Source organism: Trachypithecus francoisi, unplaced genomic scaffold (assembly GCF_009764315.1).
Source record: "Trachypithecus francoisi isolate TF-2019V2 unplaced genomic scaffold, Tfra_2.0 Lachesis_group2, whole genome shotgun sequence".
NCBI lineage: Eukaryota > Metazoa > Chordata > Mammalia > Primates > Cercopithecidae > Trachypithecus > Trachypithecus francoisi.
In genome coordinates this window covers 132,488,751-132,510,598 of record NW_022681465.1, presented here as the reverse complement: position 1 = coordinate 132,510,598, position 21,848 = coordinate 132,488,751, and the positions used below count along the sequence as shown (strand labels likewise).

At 35.7% G+C, this 21,848-nt stretch overlaps 1 protein-coding gene across 5 annotated transcripts in view; it reads right to left on the bottom strand.

Moving 5' to 3' along the window:
* The window catches only part of RNF145 (ring finger protein 145), a 52,083-nt gene that overhangs the window by 8,797 nt on the left and 21,438 nt on the right, over positions 1-21,848 (bottom strand). For all 5 annotated transcript variants that reach the window (XM_033180435.1, XM_033180433.1, XM_033180436.1 and 2 more), the window contains 5 exons: positions 15,311-15,402; positions 10,042-10,277; positions 7,120-7,295; positions 2,865-3,005; positions 2,060-2,242 (listed from right to left, as the gene is read on the bottom strand). In XM_033180435.1, the coding sequence (XP_033036326.1) occupies positions 2,060-2,242; positions 2,865-3,005; positions 7,120-7,295; positions 10,042-10,277; positions 15,311-15,402 (828 nt within the window). The remainder of the gene's footprint in view (positions 1-2,059; positions 2,243-2,864; positions 3,006-7,119; positions 7,296-10,041; positions 10,278-15,310; positions 15,403-21,848) is intronic.

Here is a 21,848-nt window from a genome sequence, read left to right as displayed (position 1 = left end):
GGATTACAATGGCTTCACAGAGTGAACTGGGAGGTATTCCTCTTATAGTTTGAAAGTATTTGTTTTAAATAATCTGCCAAGTGTGGTGGTGTGCACATGTGTCCCAGCTCCACAGAAGGCTGAGGCAGGAGCACTGCTTGAGCCCAGGAGTCCAGCCTGGGCAACACAGCGAGATTCCATCTCTAAAAATAAATAAATAAACAAAATAGGGATAACTGTTCCTTGAAATTTGGTAGAACTTCCCTGTAATATCATCTGGCTCAAGAAGTTTGCCAACTGCTTTAATTTATTTAACTGTTATAGAACTATTCAACTTTTTAGTTCTTGAGGCAGTTGTGGTAAGTGGCATTTTTCTCTTAACTTTATTTCATTTGTTTTAAAAAGTACTAGCATGTAGCTGGCGGTTATTCTCTTATTACTGTAGGCAATGGTGGGAGGGAAGAACAGAACAGAACAGTTCATGTCTGCTTTTCCTCCCACAGCCAAGGGGGCAGCCTCTCCTGCCTCAGGTTAATGCAGCTGCAGCCAGAAGGAATAACACAGACACCAATTCGAAGTACCCCAAATCCACATACAACACTTCTCAGGTTGCTCCTTTCTCTCTACATCTCCTCTGCATCTAATTTTGGAGAAAGCCAGTAGTAAGAATAGTTCAGTATCCTGGGAAGACCCACAACAGCATCTACTGATACTTACAGTAGTGGAAAAACATAATTTTTCTCTTTTCCAAATATTAGTTTTATCAATATATACTAATTAGTGTGATTAATAACAAATGATATTGACAGAGATGACAAAATACTAATTATACTTAAGTCAAAGAAATCTACTTTTCAGATCTACTAAGTGGCTATTTAATTGCACTCACCCTTGAGTTCAACATTTTAAATGCCTCAGTTGAGAAACCTTAAACCTCATAAACAAATGTGAAATAACTACAATCAATTATGATGATTAAGAAGATCTAAAACACGTCTAAGAGTCTGCGCTTATTTAAATTGATTTTTCAGCCATCCTACCACTTGAGAAAATTTTATTGAATGTTTGGCGGTGTGTGTTATGGGGATACAAAGATGAATCGGATGTACTATAATTCAAATGCTAATTTGGAATGTTTTAGAAACCAGCTGATACAATTCTACCTCCCAAGATATTAGCAGTTCCCTCACTCATAAAAGGCTACCAAAGAAGCAATAAATTCAGATGTATTTCTATAATCAATAATCAGAATGTGGATAGAGTACTAGAAAAAAACAGTGACACTGAATTTTCAGAAATTCCTTACAGAATTTCCTTGTATAAACTACAATAAAAAGACTGTATCTTTAAGGAACTAAATAACAGTTTGGCTTTTATCCCTCACAAAAATTTCTGGATACCTCAATTATCCTGATTTAATCGTTATACAATGTATACAGCTCTCAAAACATCACATGTACCTCTATGTATCAATAAAATATACAGTTTAAAATTTTACTGTAATGCAAGATGTACATGAATCCAACTATTAATTTCATTTGGTCCTATATGTTGTCAAGAATCCCTATAATCCAGTCAGTTGAAACTGTCTAAAACTCTATCAAATGAGGCTGTTTTTCCATAAATGTCTATTTTATGATTACCTGAGAGCCTCTCTTTTCCTCTCCTTCATTTGCATTTCACTTGATGCTTTCTCTCCTTTAATTTACACAGAATAAAATTACATATTATTTGTTACATTTATTATGCTAGACTAAATTTTATGCTCTATATTCTTACTTTTAAAACTGGACAAATATAAAAAGTATTAAATTCATCTGAAGCAGAAAAAGTTAACATAATTACATGGCCTTTGATGTGATTTTTAACTAAAAAATCTTGAGAGAAGAAACAACAGTCAAATAAGTCAAACATCTCATACAGGAAAAATAAAAACATCAACTTGTTGAATTAACCTAAGCTAATACCAATTACCCATATCCATTTTTCTGTCTCTAAATATTCCCTAAATATTTAGACAACAAATGCATGTAAAAAATATTACATGAGTTAATTTAAAGAATATTAAGAGGCCTCTTACTTGTCTCTAGATGCTCCCAGTGCCAAAACAATAGGATCTGCAATTTCTAACATGGACTGTAGGATAGAAGCTACAACAATGAAAAGGATAATACTGAGCAGGAATGCCCGATGAACAACCTGTAGTTCTATCAGCCCAGTTTGCACTGCCAGGATTAACAGCGTTACTCCTTCTGTCATACCCCTAAAAAAAGCATACATTTTCAGAAAACATAAAATAATCTGAATCTCATTTAATTCAAAGAGAAAAATAATCCAAAGTCTTAGACTCTTGTTACATATTTTTAAATCTATTCTGACTTAATTCAGACTAAAAACCTGATCAGTATATTAACTTTATAACATTAATGAAATAGTCATATATATCACTACACGTGCAAAGGCATAGTAGCTATTATTTTACCACACAATGAGGGCAAAAATAATAACTTCTAAGACAAATAGAAGTTTTCCAACCCGACTTTGTTAATAAGCCAGATATTAATATCAAAACTGTATAGCAATCAGATTTTAACGGGGTTAAACTTCAAATGGGAGAAAGCAAGCTTCTGAAAATCTCTTAAAGAAATCTAGGAAAGGAAGGTGTCCAACATTCATAATGTATTAATACATACAATAAAAATACATCTTTCTTTAACATGGAAATGTATTTATTCATAGTACTTTAACCCAAATGTTGCAACCATTAAAAACAAACCCTCCAATTCCATTTCTTCCAAAATTCATCAGCCAAAGAAATTCATCATTACTTCCTTGAGTTATCTATAGTATTTACATTTCTAGATGTATTCAAGGAAAGAACTTACCGATTCATGGCAGGATCATTCATGAAAGCTCGATAACCCTGCAAGTAAAACTTGCAGAGTGTGAGAACACCCAAGGCAACAAAAGAAACTGTGAAGACTAAACCCAAAAGAGAGTAAGGAGTGCTGCAGCATTCCGCAATACTGGAAAAAAAGAGGGGGAAATTAACAGACATAAACTTTCCATTTGGAGTAAAAACATCTGAGGCCTTTAAAGAACCACCAAGCTTCATCTGATCCTCATTAACTAAAACATCCTAAACCAAAATTTGAGGTGAAATCACCCAATTACTCCACTAATAATTTAACCATCTTATTCATCTTCAAACCCACATTTTTCTATCTCATTGGCAAACATGCAGTACATAGCACCAGATCTGAAACAAGGTCTTATTTTTAATAATCTATCATCTTCAAATGCAGTAAAATTCAAAGAGCCTAAGTCTTCACATCTAAGAAATATATAATTAGCATGCTGACAAGTATTCAAAAGAAGTTTGTACAGTTGCCCACTGTTCTTCCTGAAAAATGTTGGCTATTCAAATTGTTCACTGTGCTACATTATAATATGAATACCTGCTGCAACTCCTTATTTGACCAAACTGCTATGGAGCAGGGTGTATCACTCCTCCTAATCCATCAGTATCTTACATATGACTGGCATTTTAAAATTTAGGTTGAGACAAACGCATTTTTAAAAAAGGGGTTACTTCAAAAGCATGTCCAAGAATTCACTCCAAGACTATCTAAAAATAATTTTAATATTAATTTTTAACATAAAAGTTTGCTATGATACTACTAGAGCCGGCAAATATTTTCATTGAACTTAGATATTAACTTATGTGTATTTTATAAATGAGATGGATTTAGCATTCACACCATATCTTTCATATATACATATATATATATATGTATGTACATATTTGAGACAGGGTCTTGCTCTGTCGCTAGGCTGGAGAGCAGTGGTACAATCATAGCTAACTGCAGCCTTGCACCTCGGGGCAAAAGCGATCCACTTACTTCAGCCTCCCAAGTAGCTAAGACTATAGGAGCATGCCACCGCGCCTGGTTAATTTATTCTTTATACAGACAAGGTCTTGCTATGTTGCCCAAACTGGGCTAAAACTCCTGGCCTCAAGTGATCCTCCCACCTCGGCCTCTCAAAGTATTGGGATTACAGGCTTGAGCTAATGCTCCCAGCCCTTATATAGTATCTACATCTTAAGTTTTAAATTTCAAAGAAGAATTTTACTTATATAGATGAGGAATTCATTCAGGCAATCAGTGCTTGCCTTTTACTACGCAGCTCCATGCTTCTATATAGTTATCTTTCCTACACAATTGCTTATAAGTTGGTTTTTACGTGAAAGCATCTAATTTTACATGGTACCAATGTACACTATGATAAGAAAAAAAGTCTTTCTGTTAGGAGCCAAAATATCCACCAATCATGGTGGCTAATAACTAGAAAAAATCATTACTTTTATGACATTCCTACAAATTAAATTTCTGAATTGTTTGGCATTTTCACACTGAAATCATTATATACTAACAATTTTAAACAAATTGTGTGTAATTTTACAATATAAGAACCATGACTGAAAACAAACTAAAATTTTACTTCTCATTGAAAAAGGCTGAAAATTTAACCAAAGGTCCATACTACTTCTCTATTTTTATGGACCTTTCTCCATATTTAGAGAAAATTTTTACACCCACATAAGTGATTTAATTACGTATTCAAATATAGCACTTTCCTTCTATCTTATTTTAGAAAAGACAGCATACTAAATACCAAAGGTTTCGACCTAGCTTTGGGGAAGTGAAAGAGTTTAGGAAATTTATAAAACTTTTCTTTGCCCTCTCTTCATTCAGTAACTCATTATTATGAAATCTTAATTTCTACTTTCTGGCTGCAAAAAAAGCTTTTTTTTGGTTTTTTTTTTTTGCAGTTTGATCTTGTGTGCTTTTTTGTTGGTTGGTGTGTTTGTTTAGTCAGGGTATTCTGGTAAGCTTCCAATCCTTTTTTCTAAATATGTTGTTTTTCGGCAAAGTAACATAAACATTACCCAGCACACAAAAGCATAGGTAAGAACAGAGAACAACTCTTACAGAGATATAAATTAACAAAAGAATCAATATGGGAACTTCTCAAAGCAAATTACAACATTCTTATCATGAAAAAAGGCAATCTATCCTGGCTATGCATAGAAAAAGAAGAAAAAAAAATTACGTTAGCAAGATATCTAAACTTCACAAAATATCCCAGTATTATTTTCTTACTTTGTAAATAAGTCCAAATTCATTCATGGCTTAGTGAACTGTTAAGCCTATTGCACTATGCTATACCTCATCTTACTGTGCTTTGCAGCGGGTAACAATCTGGTTTAAAGCACCACCAATTCAGTCCCACGCTGAGGTTATTATCCTAACCACAGAACTGTCTTTCTCTTTCTTTTTAAATTCAGTTACGTTTTGGGTCATTTTAAAAGTCTGCAGGCCGGGCATGGTGGTTCACACCTGTAATCCCAGGACTTTGAGAGGCCAAGGTGGGTGTATCACCTGAGGTCAGGAGCACCTCAAGACCAGCCTGATGAACATGGTCTCTACTAATAATACAAAAATTAGCCAGGTGTGGTGGTGTGTGCCCATAATCCCAATTACTTGGGAGGCTAAGGCAGAATTGCTGGAACCTGGGAGGCGGAGGTTGCAGTGAGCCGAGATTGTGCCACTGTACTCCAGCCTGGGCAACAGAACAAGACTCCATCTCAAAAAAAAAGTCTTGCACAAAATACTTATATCAAAAACAAATAGCAAATTTACTTAATACTAAATTAATCCTTAAAATGTATTTGACTTTGACATCAACTTACTGCATGTTTATAGAAACTACTTATGATTGTTACTCATTTTTAGAAAGTTCAAAATCTGATTCAGTACCAATATAAGTTTATCCTACTTATTTGTTAAAACAGGTTTTTGTCCCGTATATTTTTAATGTTATTTACATTTGTGTTAATGCTTTCCTTGTAACATTTTCCTTAAGGATAGTAAACTTGTCTTAAATTTCTCATAGCCTACACCACTTAGTACCCAGTCTTCCATCATATTGGATGGCTGAGAAACAATGACTATTAACTAGAACTTAAAACTGTTACCTACCTACATTTACTTTATAGGAGGACAGATTTTCATCCCTACTTTTTGAAGTGACAATGAGTGAGGGAACCAAGATGTATATTCATGTACTAGATTCTGAGAAAGTGAGATTCAAACTCAAGAGTAGAAAAAATAACAAATGTGGATCTAGCATTAAGTTCACAATAAAGTGGGAAAAGGACTCACATGACATGAGATTTTAAAAAACAAAACAAAAAACCCCTAAATATTAAAAACTGAGTCTTAGAATTATTTTGGGTTAGAACAAGCCTGACTCACCTGCAGCCCAGGACAGTTTTGAATGCAGCCCAACACAAATTTGTAAACTTTCTTAACATACTATGAGATTTGTTTTGCGATTTTTTTTTTTTTAAAGCTCATCAGCTATCGTTAGTGCCAGTGTATTTTATGTACGGCCCAAGACAATTCTTCTTCCAATGTGGCCCAGGAAAGCCAAAAGACTGAACACCCCTGGGTTAGACAGTAAAGTACTATTATCGACCCATTTCACCAATTATCTGACTCTATCTTGATACCGAAGGCAACAGTGGCATAGGCAAAGTATACAGACTAAGTCATAGGCTTTGAACTCAGGTGGGTCTGAGTGCCAGTTCTGCTTCTTTTGGCAGTGTTACCTGGGGCAAGTTATTCCTGGTACAGTTTCTTCAGCTATAAAATGGTAATTATAATAAAGGCACCTATCTCTCAGGGTTGCTGTAAAGATTAATGTGAGGCAAAGTGTTTAATGGTATGGCTACATTTTAAATACTCGATAAATGTTATTTTTATAATATACTTTTTTCTGATTGACCCAATAATTTTAACTTGAAGGTGAAAAAATACTTTTACAATTTGCTATGTACCTTTCCACAAATCATTTGCTACACTCTGGTCCACAGTGCAGTCAAATAAACCACATTATTATATCAGCACCTCCCTGCATTGCCAAACCTAGGAATCCAGTGAATGAAAATCCTATCTTAACAAAATACGAAGTTCTATAACGTGAATGATAAAAGTAATCTGAAAAACTTACTATTCCTAGATCAGTTTTCTCTTTCTAAGGTTATACATAGTATCATAGGCTCTTATTAATTACCTTGTCAGAAAAAGGAAAAGAAGCCTCTCACGTGATGCAGGCTGATCTCGAGTACTGAAATAGGAGTAAATCTGAAGAGCAAATAAGACGAGCCAGAAAACCATGAAAAGAACAGGGACTACCAGTTGATTCCACAGGGACATTCCCAGGGCGAGAAGGCCATATACCTCCACTACCTAAATAAAAATATAAGACACAAAAACTTCTTGTATCACCACCAATAAACACTGTAGAAACACTTAAGAGTCGAATCAGAAGTAAAATATTAGTTTTTCTTTTATTGTAAGACTGTTTCAGCTAAATTCCTTTAAAGTTAGCCTAGTTAACAAATAGTATGCTTTTTAAAACTTACTGATTTTGCATTATTATTAACACTTGACACACACTTATTTGATAGCAACAAATTGCCCTAATAGTTCAGGGATAAGGTCAAAATAAGGTCATACTCAGTACAAAATAACCTTAAAAGGCAGTTTGAGAAGACTTGGTAAATACTCATGTCTAATCAAAATAATCAGGACTAGCATGAATTGATACAACACTGCTTGAGGCAGTAGGGTAAAAAAAGTAAAAGTAAAAACTTTCAGGGTTTATTCAGAAATGTCACAAATGAGAAATAGTTCAATGAAGAAGAGTACTTAATCACTGGAAAAATTTTTTGCAGAGCAAAGATAGTTAGCAAGTCTTTTTCTCCCATACACATCAATTCCCCTTCCTCCTACTGTGTTTTTATCAAGCTATGTTTTTCCATTTGGTTTGCCAAATGTAGTAACACTAGGAAAAGGATATATCTTCCAAAAAAAAAAAAAAGGCTTAATAATCTGCAACTCACTAAATTAGTTTTCCAGTTTATAAAACACTCTTCTTATAAAACTGACTAGGAAAAACCAATCACAGAATCTGATTCACTCTAAGAGCACAGGTGTTACCAAGTTTCTAGAGCTTCTATGTCAGGGACCAGACCCTGGTAACACAGCAGGAATTCTGCCTGGCAGCTTACAAAACCAAAATCTAGCAGTCAACCGGTTTTGCTGGAATCTCTCAATGTGATACCAGAATGTTTCAATAAGGTATAAAGATCTTTAAGTATTAAAATAAATTGACTTGCAGATTATTCTAAATTTAAAATTCTTTCATCAGTAAATCAAAGGCTTTTTCTACAACCCAGTCTATTAACTTCTATTTTCCCCACTGAGAAAAGATTAAAAGAAAAAGGAAACTGCCCAACTAGCTGCAAAATTATTATCAGGCAGACTGATCATTAAGACGCAGAGAATACTTTTCTTCCTTTCCATTCAAGAAACAGACCACTATTTCTTGCTTATCTAATTCTTTCCTGGTCACACATTTTATAACCTGTATTTCCAACAGCTACATCTAGTTGATGTAAGAATCTTTTTTTTTTTTTTTTTTTTTTGAGACGGAGTCTCGCTCTGTCGCCCAGGCTGGAGTGCAGTGGCCGGATCTCAGCTCACTGCAAGCTCCGCCTCCCAGGTTTATGCCATTCTCTCGCCTCAGCCTCCCGAGTAGCTGGGACTACAGGCGCCCGCCATCTCGCCCGGCTAATTTTTTATATATATTTTTTTAGTAGAGACGGGGTTTCACCGTGTTAGCCAGGATGGTCTCGATATACTGACCTCGTGATCCGCCTGTCTCGGCCTCCCAAAGTGCTGGGATTACAGGCTTGAGCCACCGCGCCCGGCCGATGTAAGAATCTTATGGCAACCAACCAAATATGACATTAAAAAATGAAGGCTGAGGTTATTCAATAAATATTTAATATTCAATATTTACTGAATATTCATTATTTATTACAAACTAAGATAACCCTCGTAAGATTGAATTGAAAGAAAAAATATATATCTTAAATTTGTCATTCTTACCCTGAATACAACTATAACCCTTCCTGTCCTGCTTCCCCATGAAGCCGCTCTTCACTGACAGCAGAAATAATCTCGTTTCTGGAAGATCTACTCCTGGGAAAACTGCCCAAGTTAATCACTGTGTAAGACGAAGATAGAATCAGGCTAAGGCCAAAAGCTTAGAGAAAGTATTCTCAAAGATCTGCCCCTGGGGCCATAAGAGAATACCTCACTTTGCTGTATCAGTTTGTTCTATCTGAGAGCTTCCTGTACCTTAAGGACACAGTCAAGAGGTGGAAGACAGTGACATTTTAACACTCTCTTTTTATACCAAGTCAGGTTAAAATCTATTTTATAGACTACAAACTATCAATTAAACCAAAGAGAAACATTTATTTCCCAAATGTGTACTGTTTGTATCTGCGAGTAATTTACCTTAGAGCAAAGGCTGAAAAAAGTAGGGGAGAAACTTTTATAAAAAGCATGTTATGTTGGCAAACATAGTTCAAGTACTATATCTAAATGAAATCTATCATATTATAACCCCGAACTACTTAACTTTTCTGTTTCAATTAGGCACACAAAGGGAAGAAACTGTAGTCACAGTAGGACTATAATCAGAAGGAAAAAGCAGGATTTGACTTATAGGTATTCAATTCTTTATTATTTTTGTCTTCATTACAATAGCTAACACATATGGAACATTGTCTGGTACAAAACTCATTTAAATCTCACAGAACCCTATGAGGAAAGCACAGCTTTCATTATTAGCTCCGTTTTACAGAAAGTAAGGCAATTATCACAAGGTTACACAGCTAGTGAACAGCAGCATCAGGGTATGATCTCAGACAAATCTGCTTTAAGAGAACCACTTCACTTTACTGCCTTCTCAACAGAACATAATCAACAATCTTTCAGATGCTCCTAATTGAGCTGAAAATAGCTGCTGTTTTGAAACTGTAAAAATGAATGGTACCATAACTGTGAACTAAAAATGAACTATAATGTACTTAACATTTATGTAGAATTTTATCTACGTGTTCGTGGTTGTCAGTCTTACCTGAACCAATTCTCTGTATGCAGATTTAGCAAGGTTATAAGGTACCAAAAGATTAGACCCAAGAAAATAGAGAACTTCCAATCCAGTAAAAATCATAGCAAATTTATTGATGATAACAATTGTCTCCAAAGGAACAAGGCAGAGTCGTGCTAGCAGAGGAAGCATGTGAGCTGAAAAGAGCCAAATCTGCTTTGTTTTCATGACACAGGAGCATAAAGTACACACCACCAACTGACCTAAAATGGGGAATAGAATACATTTAATTTTGAGCATTCGGCATCCACAAAATAAAAACAACCAAAAAACACTGTTGATAAGGATAATAACACAACTTTTGAAGAAGTCTAACTAAAATCTCGTAGATAATATTTTAAATCAAACTTTAACTCCATCTGACTATAATTACATATTCACAAGTTCTGTGAATTTTGAATGCTAATTCCTTAGGGCTGATCTGGAAAGAGCAACATAAATCTCCACTGGTTGTCTGTGATGGCATGTATAATATGAAGAAAACTTTAAACAATGTCTAGTTCAGTATTGTGACAATTCAGTTGCTACTGTTTATACACAGCTTCTTTTCCAAAGGTACTCAATATGTAACTGTTCTGGTCTATAGGTGAAAGCATAAAATCCAACATACAATCACTTGTTCAAGATCATACTGCAACAATATTTGTTCTGAGAATTTTTTAATCTTTATTTTTGGAGGACCATGTAAACCTCCCCAAATAACTAAATCATAAGTTAAAACTAAAAACTAAATAACTTCTTCTCACTGGGGATTACACATGGTCATTATATTAAACCCAGAAACACAGAGAAACAGAATGGGAAAGAAAACTCTCAGTCTCTTACAATCCCACAACCCAAAGGCAGCCCCTAAGAACACCCTGGGTTACACTGAAAGTATGTGACATGATATTCGCATTTAGCCTTTTCCAAATATTCCAGAATTAGAAAATGCTTTATATGAATAAGCTTTTACATTATGACATCCTTGTATATATAAACTACCTGGAACACATTTCCTAATATTCTCTTAGGCTAGCAATTACTGAATCAAAAAAAAAATTTTTTTAAGACTTTGACACACTGTCAGACTGCCCTCCAGCAACAATTTACCAGTGTATAATGTGGCCATTCTTCTATTAACTTGCCATAGTGAGTATAATTTAGAGAGGGGAAGAACAGGGAATATTTCCTCAATTGTTTTAATTGGCATTTTGTTGGTTACTAGCAGCACTGAACATTATCAATAAGTATATAAAAACATGTGCAATCATTTGGTGAAATGTTCACATTCTTTGCCCATTTTTCTACTAGAATACATATCCTACTGCTTGATCGAAATATTAATCCTTAGTCACATGATTGCATTTTTCTAATATGCCCCTTGTCTTAATATTTTTAATAACTTTATTCTCTTATAAAAGTATGTATTGAAAAGAGTCAAACCATTTTTTTTCTTAATGGTACCCACCTTTAGTGCCATGGTTTATTACATGGCTACCCCACTCAAGATTATACAAACAGCTGTATTTTCTTTTAGTAATTTTTAGCTAATTTTTAACTTAAAAATTAATACATTTGATTTATTGTGGAATAAGAAAATAAAGATCTAAGTTTGTTTTTTGTACATGTTTAGTTGGTTATCTCAAAACTGGCTACTGGAATCATCCACTCCTTTCTCATTAATTTGAAATGTCACTGTAGTATACTCCAAAATCTTTTACATATTTAGGTCTGTATAAGAACTTGTTACTTTTTGTTTTCAGTGATCTATTCTAATGATGGTACCACCCTGTTTCATCATACTGATTGGACAAATCCTCTCTCATTGCTTCTTTCAGAATTTCTTGGAGATTACTGAATTTTCCAGATTAATTTAGAATCATTAGTCATATTTTCTCACTTCTTGTCAATGAAAACCAAAACGAAAAATTGGGACTTGTTTGTATTCTATCTACACACATGTTGAATATTCCTAATCCCAAAATCTAAAATCCATAATGCCCTAAAATCTAACATGATGCTCCAAGAAAATGCTCACTGGAGCATTTTGGATTTCAGATTTTGGGATTAAGGGTTTCCAAACAGTAGTATAAAGCAGACATTCCAAAATCTAAAAAAATCAGAAATCCAAAACATTTCTGGTCCCAAGCATTTTGAATAAGGAAAATTCAATCTGTATTAGAAAAATACAAAAATGTCAACCATTTTTACATAAGACCAAACACTTACAACAATCTACTATGTCATAAAACACATACGGTATTTTATCTCACAAAGCATTAATTTTGGCCTTTAAAAAACTGATACTAAAGTAATGTGAAAAACAATCATAAAGGCATAAAGAAGAGAAAAACTCCTAATTATATAGAAAACAAGAGGCCACCAAATGATCTGGCTTCCACTGTGTTTATAGCTATGAAACTTAAATGTCCTTGTTGAGCACAATGTAAACTTCCTCTAAGCTCTGAAAATTCCCTTAAGTCTATGCCAGCACATGTGGCGCCCAGTGCTGGGGTTACAGGCTTCCTTTATCTTCTTTCACAGAAGAATATGACTCATATGGTATATTTAAGAGAAGACTACTCTTGCTGAGGTAGAAGAAGGAAGGAGTCATATGTTGTTAGTGGAATCTCCCCTGAAGTTCCAAAAGAACAAGTTGTTTGTCTTCTGATTTGCCTATATCAACTTTTAACTCTGAATAAACCAAAATCCCAATGTACTCTTTAGATTTCAGGATTCCACTATTAGAAATATCTCCAAGAAGTTTGTAACCCTAAGAAATCATGGCATATTAAAATTACCTAGTTTTTCAAAAAAGTTTGTTATTAAAATGAAGAAAAACACCAGAAAATTATTTTAAAATCAAAGTTGGAAGAAAACATGCTCCTTAATAGTTTATGGACTTCGGAAAGTTGAATCTTAGCTAAGTAAACAGAAGACCATGGCCACCAGTAAGAAGAGTTTTAAGAAATATGTTTCATATTTATAATACAAGTATATCCACCATAAAATAAAACGTTGCAAGCTTTCTAACTTAGCAAGTATGTTCATTATTGAATGTCACCATTAATAAATATGCCAACTCATAACGATATAGTTATAAAGCAACATTATTTTTGTCCTCTGCTGTCTTTTAAAATCCACTCTGTGAAGATTAGTGGTTTTCCTGCCCCTAGATAAAATCCAAGGCAAGTCCCATAACTTTTCTACTCTAGCTTAGGTTACTGTCTCAATTTAATAATAACCGAAACTTTCAAACACATTTAAAGTTGGGACTTATCCCTTACTCTAGAGTTCAGGCATTCTAGGGAAAGCATTAATTTTGACCTTTATGCTTTAAGATAGAAAACCTGCAATTGGAAGAGGAAGTGGAGAGCCTGTAGCTGGCTTCTGTCTCTTTTTTGACCTAGCACTTCTTCCTCTGACTCACCCAGGACTGAAGCGGGTAGGGAAGAAGGAGAGGGAGGGAAGTAGGCAGGTTCCTACTTAACGGGACTCTTACAACGATGTGGCTGGTAATGGTACTGGTGCTTCCTAGACTTGAGGTATCTAAAACAGATTCACTTTCCCCTGGACACTTTTATGGGTTGCTCTGAAACTGTTCCTATCACTGTGGCTCTCTCACCTGCAGCAGTACCCTTGGTGCTTGGTGTATACCCTCCACTGGCCATTTTTGGCTCTTTTCTCAGCTCCTGGGAATCTGGAAGGTCAATCTCTGTTGAGGACTTCTCATCTCCCTAAAAGGCCCGCTTGAACAGGACCTAAGAAAATCCTACACAGACTTTTGGGGCTCTTGTCTAGTTTACAAGAAACTTACATCGTTTGCTCCACAGTTTCCTGTACCAGAAGATACAGGAAAACCCTATAAGGCATTTTCACTCCACAATCAAAACACTCAACAAGCAACTAGCCTATTGCTAGTCCTTTATATCAGATTAGAATTATAATGTGAGCCTCATACATAATTTAAAATTTTCTATTAGTGTCATTTCAAAAAGTAAAAAGAAGTGAAATCAACAATATATTTTATATAACCTAGCATATCCTAAACATCATCATATAGACATTCAATCTATATTAAAAGTTAACAAGACATATTAAAAGTTAACCTGGCTTGTGCCAGGTCTTCAAAACTCAGTATATGCTTTACACATACAGCACACCTTAATCTCAATTCACCACATGGCAAGTGCTTACCAGCCACATGTGGCTAGTTTTGGACAACGTAGTTTTAGATTTTGCAGGCTGAAAAAGCACAAGAATGATACAGTGGACTTCTGGCCTCCTGGAAAGGTGAGAGGTGGGTGAAGGATAAAAGACTGTACATTGGGTACAGTGTACACTGCTCAGGTGATGGATACACCAAAATCTCAGAAATTACTGCTAAAGAACGTATCCATGTAACCAAACACCATGTGTTCCCCAGAAATCTATTTAAAAATTTTTTTTAATGTAAGAAAATAAAAATAGAAGTGTAACACACAAAAAAAGATGTTCCAGTGTGAGTCGGACACCAGTCCACAGCATTCCCGTCTTAACTACACAAGACATATAACTCCCCAAATGGTCCCCCACTGAATCCTCTAGTGTAAAGGGCTGGGGAAGTATTTCAGAAAAAAAAGAGTTCTCTCTGAAGAAACCCTCCTCTAATCTCTAATATTAGGCCTTTTAACACCTTCTACATGGGTGAGTTTCAAAGTCAGAAAACAGGTTTGCTCTCACTTCCTTTTTTGCATTTTGGCATGCTACACTCTGGTAGCGGGGCTCCGTACTTCACTTTAAATTGTATCTATATTGTTTTCAGACCTTAGCCAACACTTCTATTTTTAACATTCTGCTATCTGAATATTTCAATCACATCTCAAGTTCTTGATGTTTCCAGACATTTATTTTTGACAATAAGGTCATGGCTTTCAACAGCAATAAGTACATTTAAGGTATTACAAGTTTCATTTTAATATTTCAAAGTAATAATTATCTCTATTTAAAAATTAATCTTCTCAAATACTTAAAAAAAACCCTTAAAAGCACAAGCAACTATGTGCTATGTACAATATAACTATAAATACATAACTTATACATGGGGAAAAGAAGAACTAAAAAAAACCACTAAACAATGGTTATATGTGGAAAAAGTCACCATGAATCACTTTTGAGAATTCCATTTTTTAAAAAAAAGGAGTATGCATGAATTTTATAAGTTAGTAGGACTGGCCGGTTCCTACCTACACTTTAATTCTTTTATAATACTTACCTATTAAGGCTGTGGTAAACCGATTCATAGACAGAGGTTCTAAATACATTGGTCCCTCATAGGCAAACTCCAGTTCACTCCGAACATAGTCCCTAAGTAAGAAAATTGATAAGAATGTGTATATGAAATACATTCCAAGCAGAATCACAATATGCTTATAAAAGCATATTATGTTACTGATACCCCTTTTCCATATCTAAGGAAAAATTTAGGTATGAAGTATTACATATAAATGGCCTTCATCTCTGTTTTCTGTGCATTAGAAACCGACACAACTTATTGAAATGGAATTTTACCATGCGGAGAAAGCTGCCAAAGTTCCACATTATGAAATTTTCTTTCTTCTCATGACCTTATTAAATACTTTATGCTCAGTAAAAACCTAATTGAGAGGTGATCTCTCTCAACTCTACTACACTAACCAATGATATCTAGTGATATGACACTAAACATCTCCTCTTCTGGCTATCTTCCACCACCAACACCCCACCCTCATCTTATTTCCCTCAAAGTTTTGGCCCCAATTATATTTTATTAGTCCCAAGTGGAATCACAAACTAGTTAGAAAACTGGGGGATAGCAGTATAATCCTTAAAAATTATCAACTCTATATGAAATCTAAGATGATAATTATAATATTTAATTAGGCTACATATTTACTTTGAAGCAAATTTTAGATCAAATAAAATATTCCTTTTAAAATTCAACTAATTTAACGTGTGACTACTGAGAAATAGTAAGCTTTAAGTAATAACCAAAGAGCCTTTACACATTCAGAAAATAGGCGGGAAGCACAACCAGGGAGAATTTAATTTATTATCAGTAAGTTAAATGGTACTACTGGAAGACAGTTTGTCTAAAGTATTTTTGGCATCAAAGAAGGGAAGTTTGTGTAAAAACAGTCTTCCCTCTTTTTTTCAACTTTTAATGTTTTATTCATTGTATTTAAAAGAGAACATTTCAAGTATTTCCAAACAAACTCATATGGCTATATTTACTTTTTCCATGAAATGACTTCCCATTAGGCAATCAAGTGGAATTCCTTTAGCACTGCATAGCCAAACAAGGAAAGACCCTTACACAATCAGCCAGAAGGGTATTCCCAAAAAAGAATCAAAACTTAAAACTAAAATTTTAAAAAGAATTAAAAGTTTCTGAGATTATAAAAATGTATGACTAAGTTATATGAGTGATCTAGCAATTCTCCTTGATCACTCTTAGATGACAGTTTCTAACACATAATGTATTAATTGTCTCTTTCTACTGAAAGAGAAAACCAAATTTTCAAGAATTATTTTAATGCAGTGGTTGTCAACCAAGGGGCAATTTTGCTCCTGAGGGGATATTCTACATCTGGAAACATTTTTGGTTGTCACAATGGGGGAGAGGTATTACTAGCACTTAGTGGGTAAAGGCCAAAGATGCTGCTAAATATTCCTCAGTGAAAAGGCTAGCCCGTAGAACAAAACATCCAGTCCAAAATGTCAACTGTGCAATATTGAGTAACTTTGTTTTCATGTAGAAAGGCACTAATACAAATAACACATAAATATCTGATTATTATAGGTAACCATCAATGGAATTATATAGTTAGAATAGAAAACTAAAAAATTAAAAGAATTATGAAATTAGAATAAAATGCAAATATAAACACTATTAATACAAAGTATTTTAAAATGCTATTTGAAAAACAAATTTATACCTAAAAGAGATTTTAACTTTGAGTATCAGTACTAGCCAGACCTTTAAAGTCCAATAATTTCTTTTTGGTCATAACATATCTCTCTCCAATGGATACAGTTTAAACAGGGGCCAGGAAAATCCATATAGACAAAACACAGATTGGTGGTTGCCAGGGGCTGGGGAGAAGGGGAGATGAGAGTAATTGCTTAACGAGTACTGAGTCTTGTTTGGGGGTGACGAAAATGTTTTAGAATTAGATAAAGGTGACAGCTGCACAACATTATGAATGTACTATATGCCACTGAACTGTTCACTTTAAAATGATTAAATTTATGTTATACGAATTTTACATTAGAAAAGGGAGATAAATCAGCTCCAAGTGCACTATCCCCAAAGAGAAAGCCACAAAGTGCCCCAGAAGGGCCTTAGTCCCAAGTATCTCTGTGTGAGGGACAAGAAAAGAGACGAATTGAGGTCCCTACTATGTTTTCTTTCCACTGTTTGGTTTTGTCACATATTCTTAATATTTTATAATAAAGCTCAGCAAACAAAACATCGTGCTAGAATTTCTGATTGCTGAGACATTTGTTAACTGTTCTGCATTATTTCATAGCCTACGTTAGTTTATCCTCTTTTTAAAACCTTCTTTGTCTTTCTTTAGTTTCTTATCTTAAATTCTAATTTCACACAACAAAATTTCTAGGGATAACTAACATTCTCTGTCTCTTTTTAACTCAAAAAGAAATTACTGAATACATAAGTGCTGGTACTCTGCTAGACTCTGCTAATACTGCACAGTCCATACTAGCATGCAACTTACAAACAGGGAGGGGAGATAAATACTTAGTCCTATAATTATTTAATTATGATGATAATCAGTGCTGCAAGAAAAATATAGAATGCTGTGACGATTTTAAAGTCTTTTTTATTGATACATAAAAAGATTTTAAGTTCACAGCATATTTAAAAATTACATATTTTATTCTCTATTTCTAGGTTCTAACTTTTTCAATAAACTAATAATATTTCTATGTGCCTTTTACTTTTTTATTTTAAATACTACTTATTTTACCTCTTCTATTTCATATGGTTATTATACAAGTTTTTAATGTAACTATTTCCTTATCTTTTATCCAACCCTATATTTCATTCCTTTGTTTTTTAAGCCTTCTCTCAACTTTCTAATCCTTTCCATTACTTTCTTTTTAATTCTTTTTACTTTCTCCATACTCATTACTTTGCGATTTGCTGTGATTCTAGGACACTAAGGGAGGTCTGCATTCCAGAAGAATAAATAATCAACCTTCAGGCCACAGTGACAGCCCTGATGTTAAGCAGTTTCCTCCCACTTGCTCTCTTACTTTGTCCTTCTCTAGGATCCTAGGATTAGCTCTCCAATACTGTACTGCCCCCCACATTCCTGTTCAACTTGAGTCTTTGTATCATTCATCATAGCCTCAAAATTAATATTGTCCCTAGGCCCCTTAGAACCTTTCCCCTTTGCTCAATTCCTCTCTTTCAATACAGTCCTCCAAAATCCTCCATTTGCCTGACGCACCAAAAAGCCCCACCTCAGCAAAAACAGCCAGGCCTAGAAAGCCTGCAGGCTCTCTCTTCAGGCCAGCTCAGCTTAGCATGCCAGAGTCAAAGCAATGGTTTTGGTGACAGCTAAACTATCTAGTATGCCACACAACCAACACGGAGCTGTCACTTCTAAAAGGAGGATCTGGGCATCCCATCCCAAACTGTAGAGAAGAACTGAAATAAGAATCAGTGTTAACAAAAATCTCTAAATCTAACTTATGCACAACTTCCAGGTATCTCATGCTGGCATTGAGAATTCTTGGTGACTCAGTCCCAACAGGGATGGTCATTCACAACATAAGAAAAACAAGACAGTAAGCTTAAATACAAAGGATCCAAAGTGGGAATTATCCAAAATTCCATGAGTCATTTTAGGTGAAAAATTAGTTCAAGGCAAGAGTCATAAAATTCTAACTTTTAACAACATCTTATGATTCTCTTAAGACTCAGGTGAACTATTCAAGAGAAGCATTATAATTTTTCATTTCAGAAGACTTAAATGGTAGGATATTTTAAGATCTTCGGAAACAAGAATTCCTGCCAATCTACTTATAACAGAATAAAATATTTCCCTTCTTAACTGTTTTTTCATTTGTGGAAGGCTGATAATCACCCCAAAGCAGTAATACTAAAAAATCTCTGAAAAATCTACTTCCCTAGTCCTGTATAATAGCCTCCTCTCCTTTAACTCAAATTGGGGCCACAAGGAATGTACAAGATCTATGAAAAGGGCCTTCAGGCACGGTAGCTCAAGCCTGTAATTCCAGCACTTTGGGAGGCCAAGGCAGGCGGCTCACTTGAGCCCAGAAGTTCGAGAGCAGCCTGGACAACATGATGAAACTCCGTCTCTACAAAAAAAAAGCAAAACTTAGCTGGGCGTGGTGGTGCCTATAGTCCTGGCTACTTGGGAGGCTGAGGTGGGACAATTGTGTGGGCCTGGCGGGGGCAAGGGTTGCAGTGAGCCAAGACTGCACAACTGCACTCCAGCCTGGGTCAGAGTGAGACACTGTCTCAAAAAAAAAAAGAAAAAAAAAGAAAAAAAAAGAAAAGGGCCTCAGAGCTTGCAATTAGAAAAATTCTTGCTTATACAGAGAAGTATACATGTTACAAAAAATACATGGGTACCAACAACAAAACCTAGTAGCTTACCACTTCAGCTAATTAAAGACCTTTTCACAACAGTCTATTTCAGCAATCTGACTCACACACTGGACAACCTAGGAACAACTTGTACATTCTGGCTATTTACTTAAAGCTTTCAAACAACGTTAATTCCAAAGAAACCTAATCTATTTTCACACAAAACAAAGGTGTGCCAAGTTATCTTTTGCAATACGGGCAACAAGAAGCACCACTTGATACAAGAAATCTCAGATGTTCAAATACCTGTATTTCCTTATATGCCTACTAAACACACATACCCGCACACAAACACACTTACTATATCCTCAGCACTGCGCTAGCAGTTGAATAATTCATTTACCCAGAGTTAGTTTAAACTGTTGACACCCTTTCTTTAGCTTCTTTCTAGCCTCCAAGATATTTAGTGCCTGCATCTGATAATGTTCAAAAGAAGAAAACATGTCAAACAGTGAAACTGGTCACTTTTATTCCTGTCAAAATTAAGTTTAGAATATAAATGGTAATACTCATTTTAACATTCCAAGCTACTTGGGAGGCTGAGGCAGGAGAATCACTTGAACCTGGGAGGTGGAGGATGCAGTGAGCCGAGATCACACCATTGCATTCCAGCCTGGGCAACAAGAGCGAAACTCCGTCTCAAAAAAACAAACATAAAACAATTTACCTAGTTTTTTTTTTTTTTTTTTTTTTTCTGAGACAGTCTCACACTGTCATCTGGGCTGGAGTGCAATGGCATGATCTCAGCTCACTGCAACCTCTGCCTTCCAGGTTCAAGTGATTCTCCTGCCTCAGCCTCCCGATTAGCTGGGACTACAGGTGCCTGCCACCATGCCCGGCTAATTTTTTGTAATTTTAGTAGAGACAGGGTTTCACTATGTTGGCCAGGCTGGTCTCGAATGCCTGACCTTGTGATCCACCCGCCTTAGCCTCCCAAAGTGCTGGGATTACAGGCGTGTGTCACCGTGCCCGGCCTATCTATAGTAGTTTTTAACTGAGGACAGTTTTGTTCCTCAGAGGCAGCATGTAACAAAGTCTAGGGACACTTTTTGGTTGTCATATTTGCTGGGAAGAGGGTGTTACTGGGATCTAGTGGGTAGAGAGTGTTGTCAACAACCTATAATGCACAGGACAGCCTCCACAGCAATGCACACCCTGCCCAAAATTCTGATGTCCCTGAGAAACAGCAGCCCCGATCTACAATTCTGAATTATGCAAGTCATCATAGAGAGCTAATTATCCATATTTTACACATAAGTCACTCTTGGGGAAATTTTTACATTTGAAACCATACTTACACACCCAGGAGCCAGAATAAAAACAGTATTACTTTCTTCTTTTGAAAGCCAGTTCTACTGGGCTCTTAACTCAAGTCGTAGACACACAAATCCAACATGTTGGTTCATAAATCTAACAATAAAACACGAAATTTAAGAATACTGGGCCAGGTATGATGGCTCATGCCTGTAATCCCAGCACTTTGGAAGGCCAAGGTAGGCGGATCACGAGGTCAGGAGACAGAGACCATCCTGGTCAACAGAGTGAAACCCCGTCTCTACTAAAAAAATATATAAAAAATTAGCCAGGCGTGGTGGCAGGCACCTGTAATCCCAGCTACTTGGGAGGCTGAGGCAGGAGAATGGTGTGAACCCAGGAGGCAGAGTTTGCAGTGAGCCGTGAGCCGAGATTGTGCCACTGCACTCCAGCCTGGGTGACAGAGCAAGACTCCTTCTAAAAAAAAAAAAAAAGGCTGGGCGCAGTGGCTCAAGCCTGTAATCCCAGCACTTTGGGAGGCCGAGACAGGCGGATCACAAGGTCAGGAGATCGAGACCATCCTGGCTAACCCAGTGAAACCCCGCCTCTACTAAAAAATACAAAAAACTAGCCGGGTGAGGTGGCGGGCACCTGAGGCAGGAGAATGGCATGAACTCGAAAGGTGGAGCTTGCAGTGAGCTGAGATCCGGCCACTGCACTCCAGTTTGGGCAACAAAGCGAGACTCCATCTCAAAAAAAAAAAAAAAAAAAAGAATATTGGAGTTTAGAAAAAACATCCATCTGTAGATGTGACCACACACACACAGGAATGACCACACTCTCACAGGAGTGGTAATATCAATGTATGGTTTTTCTT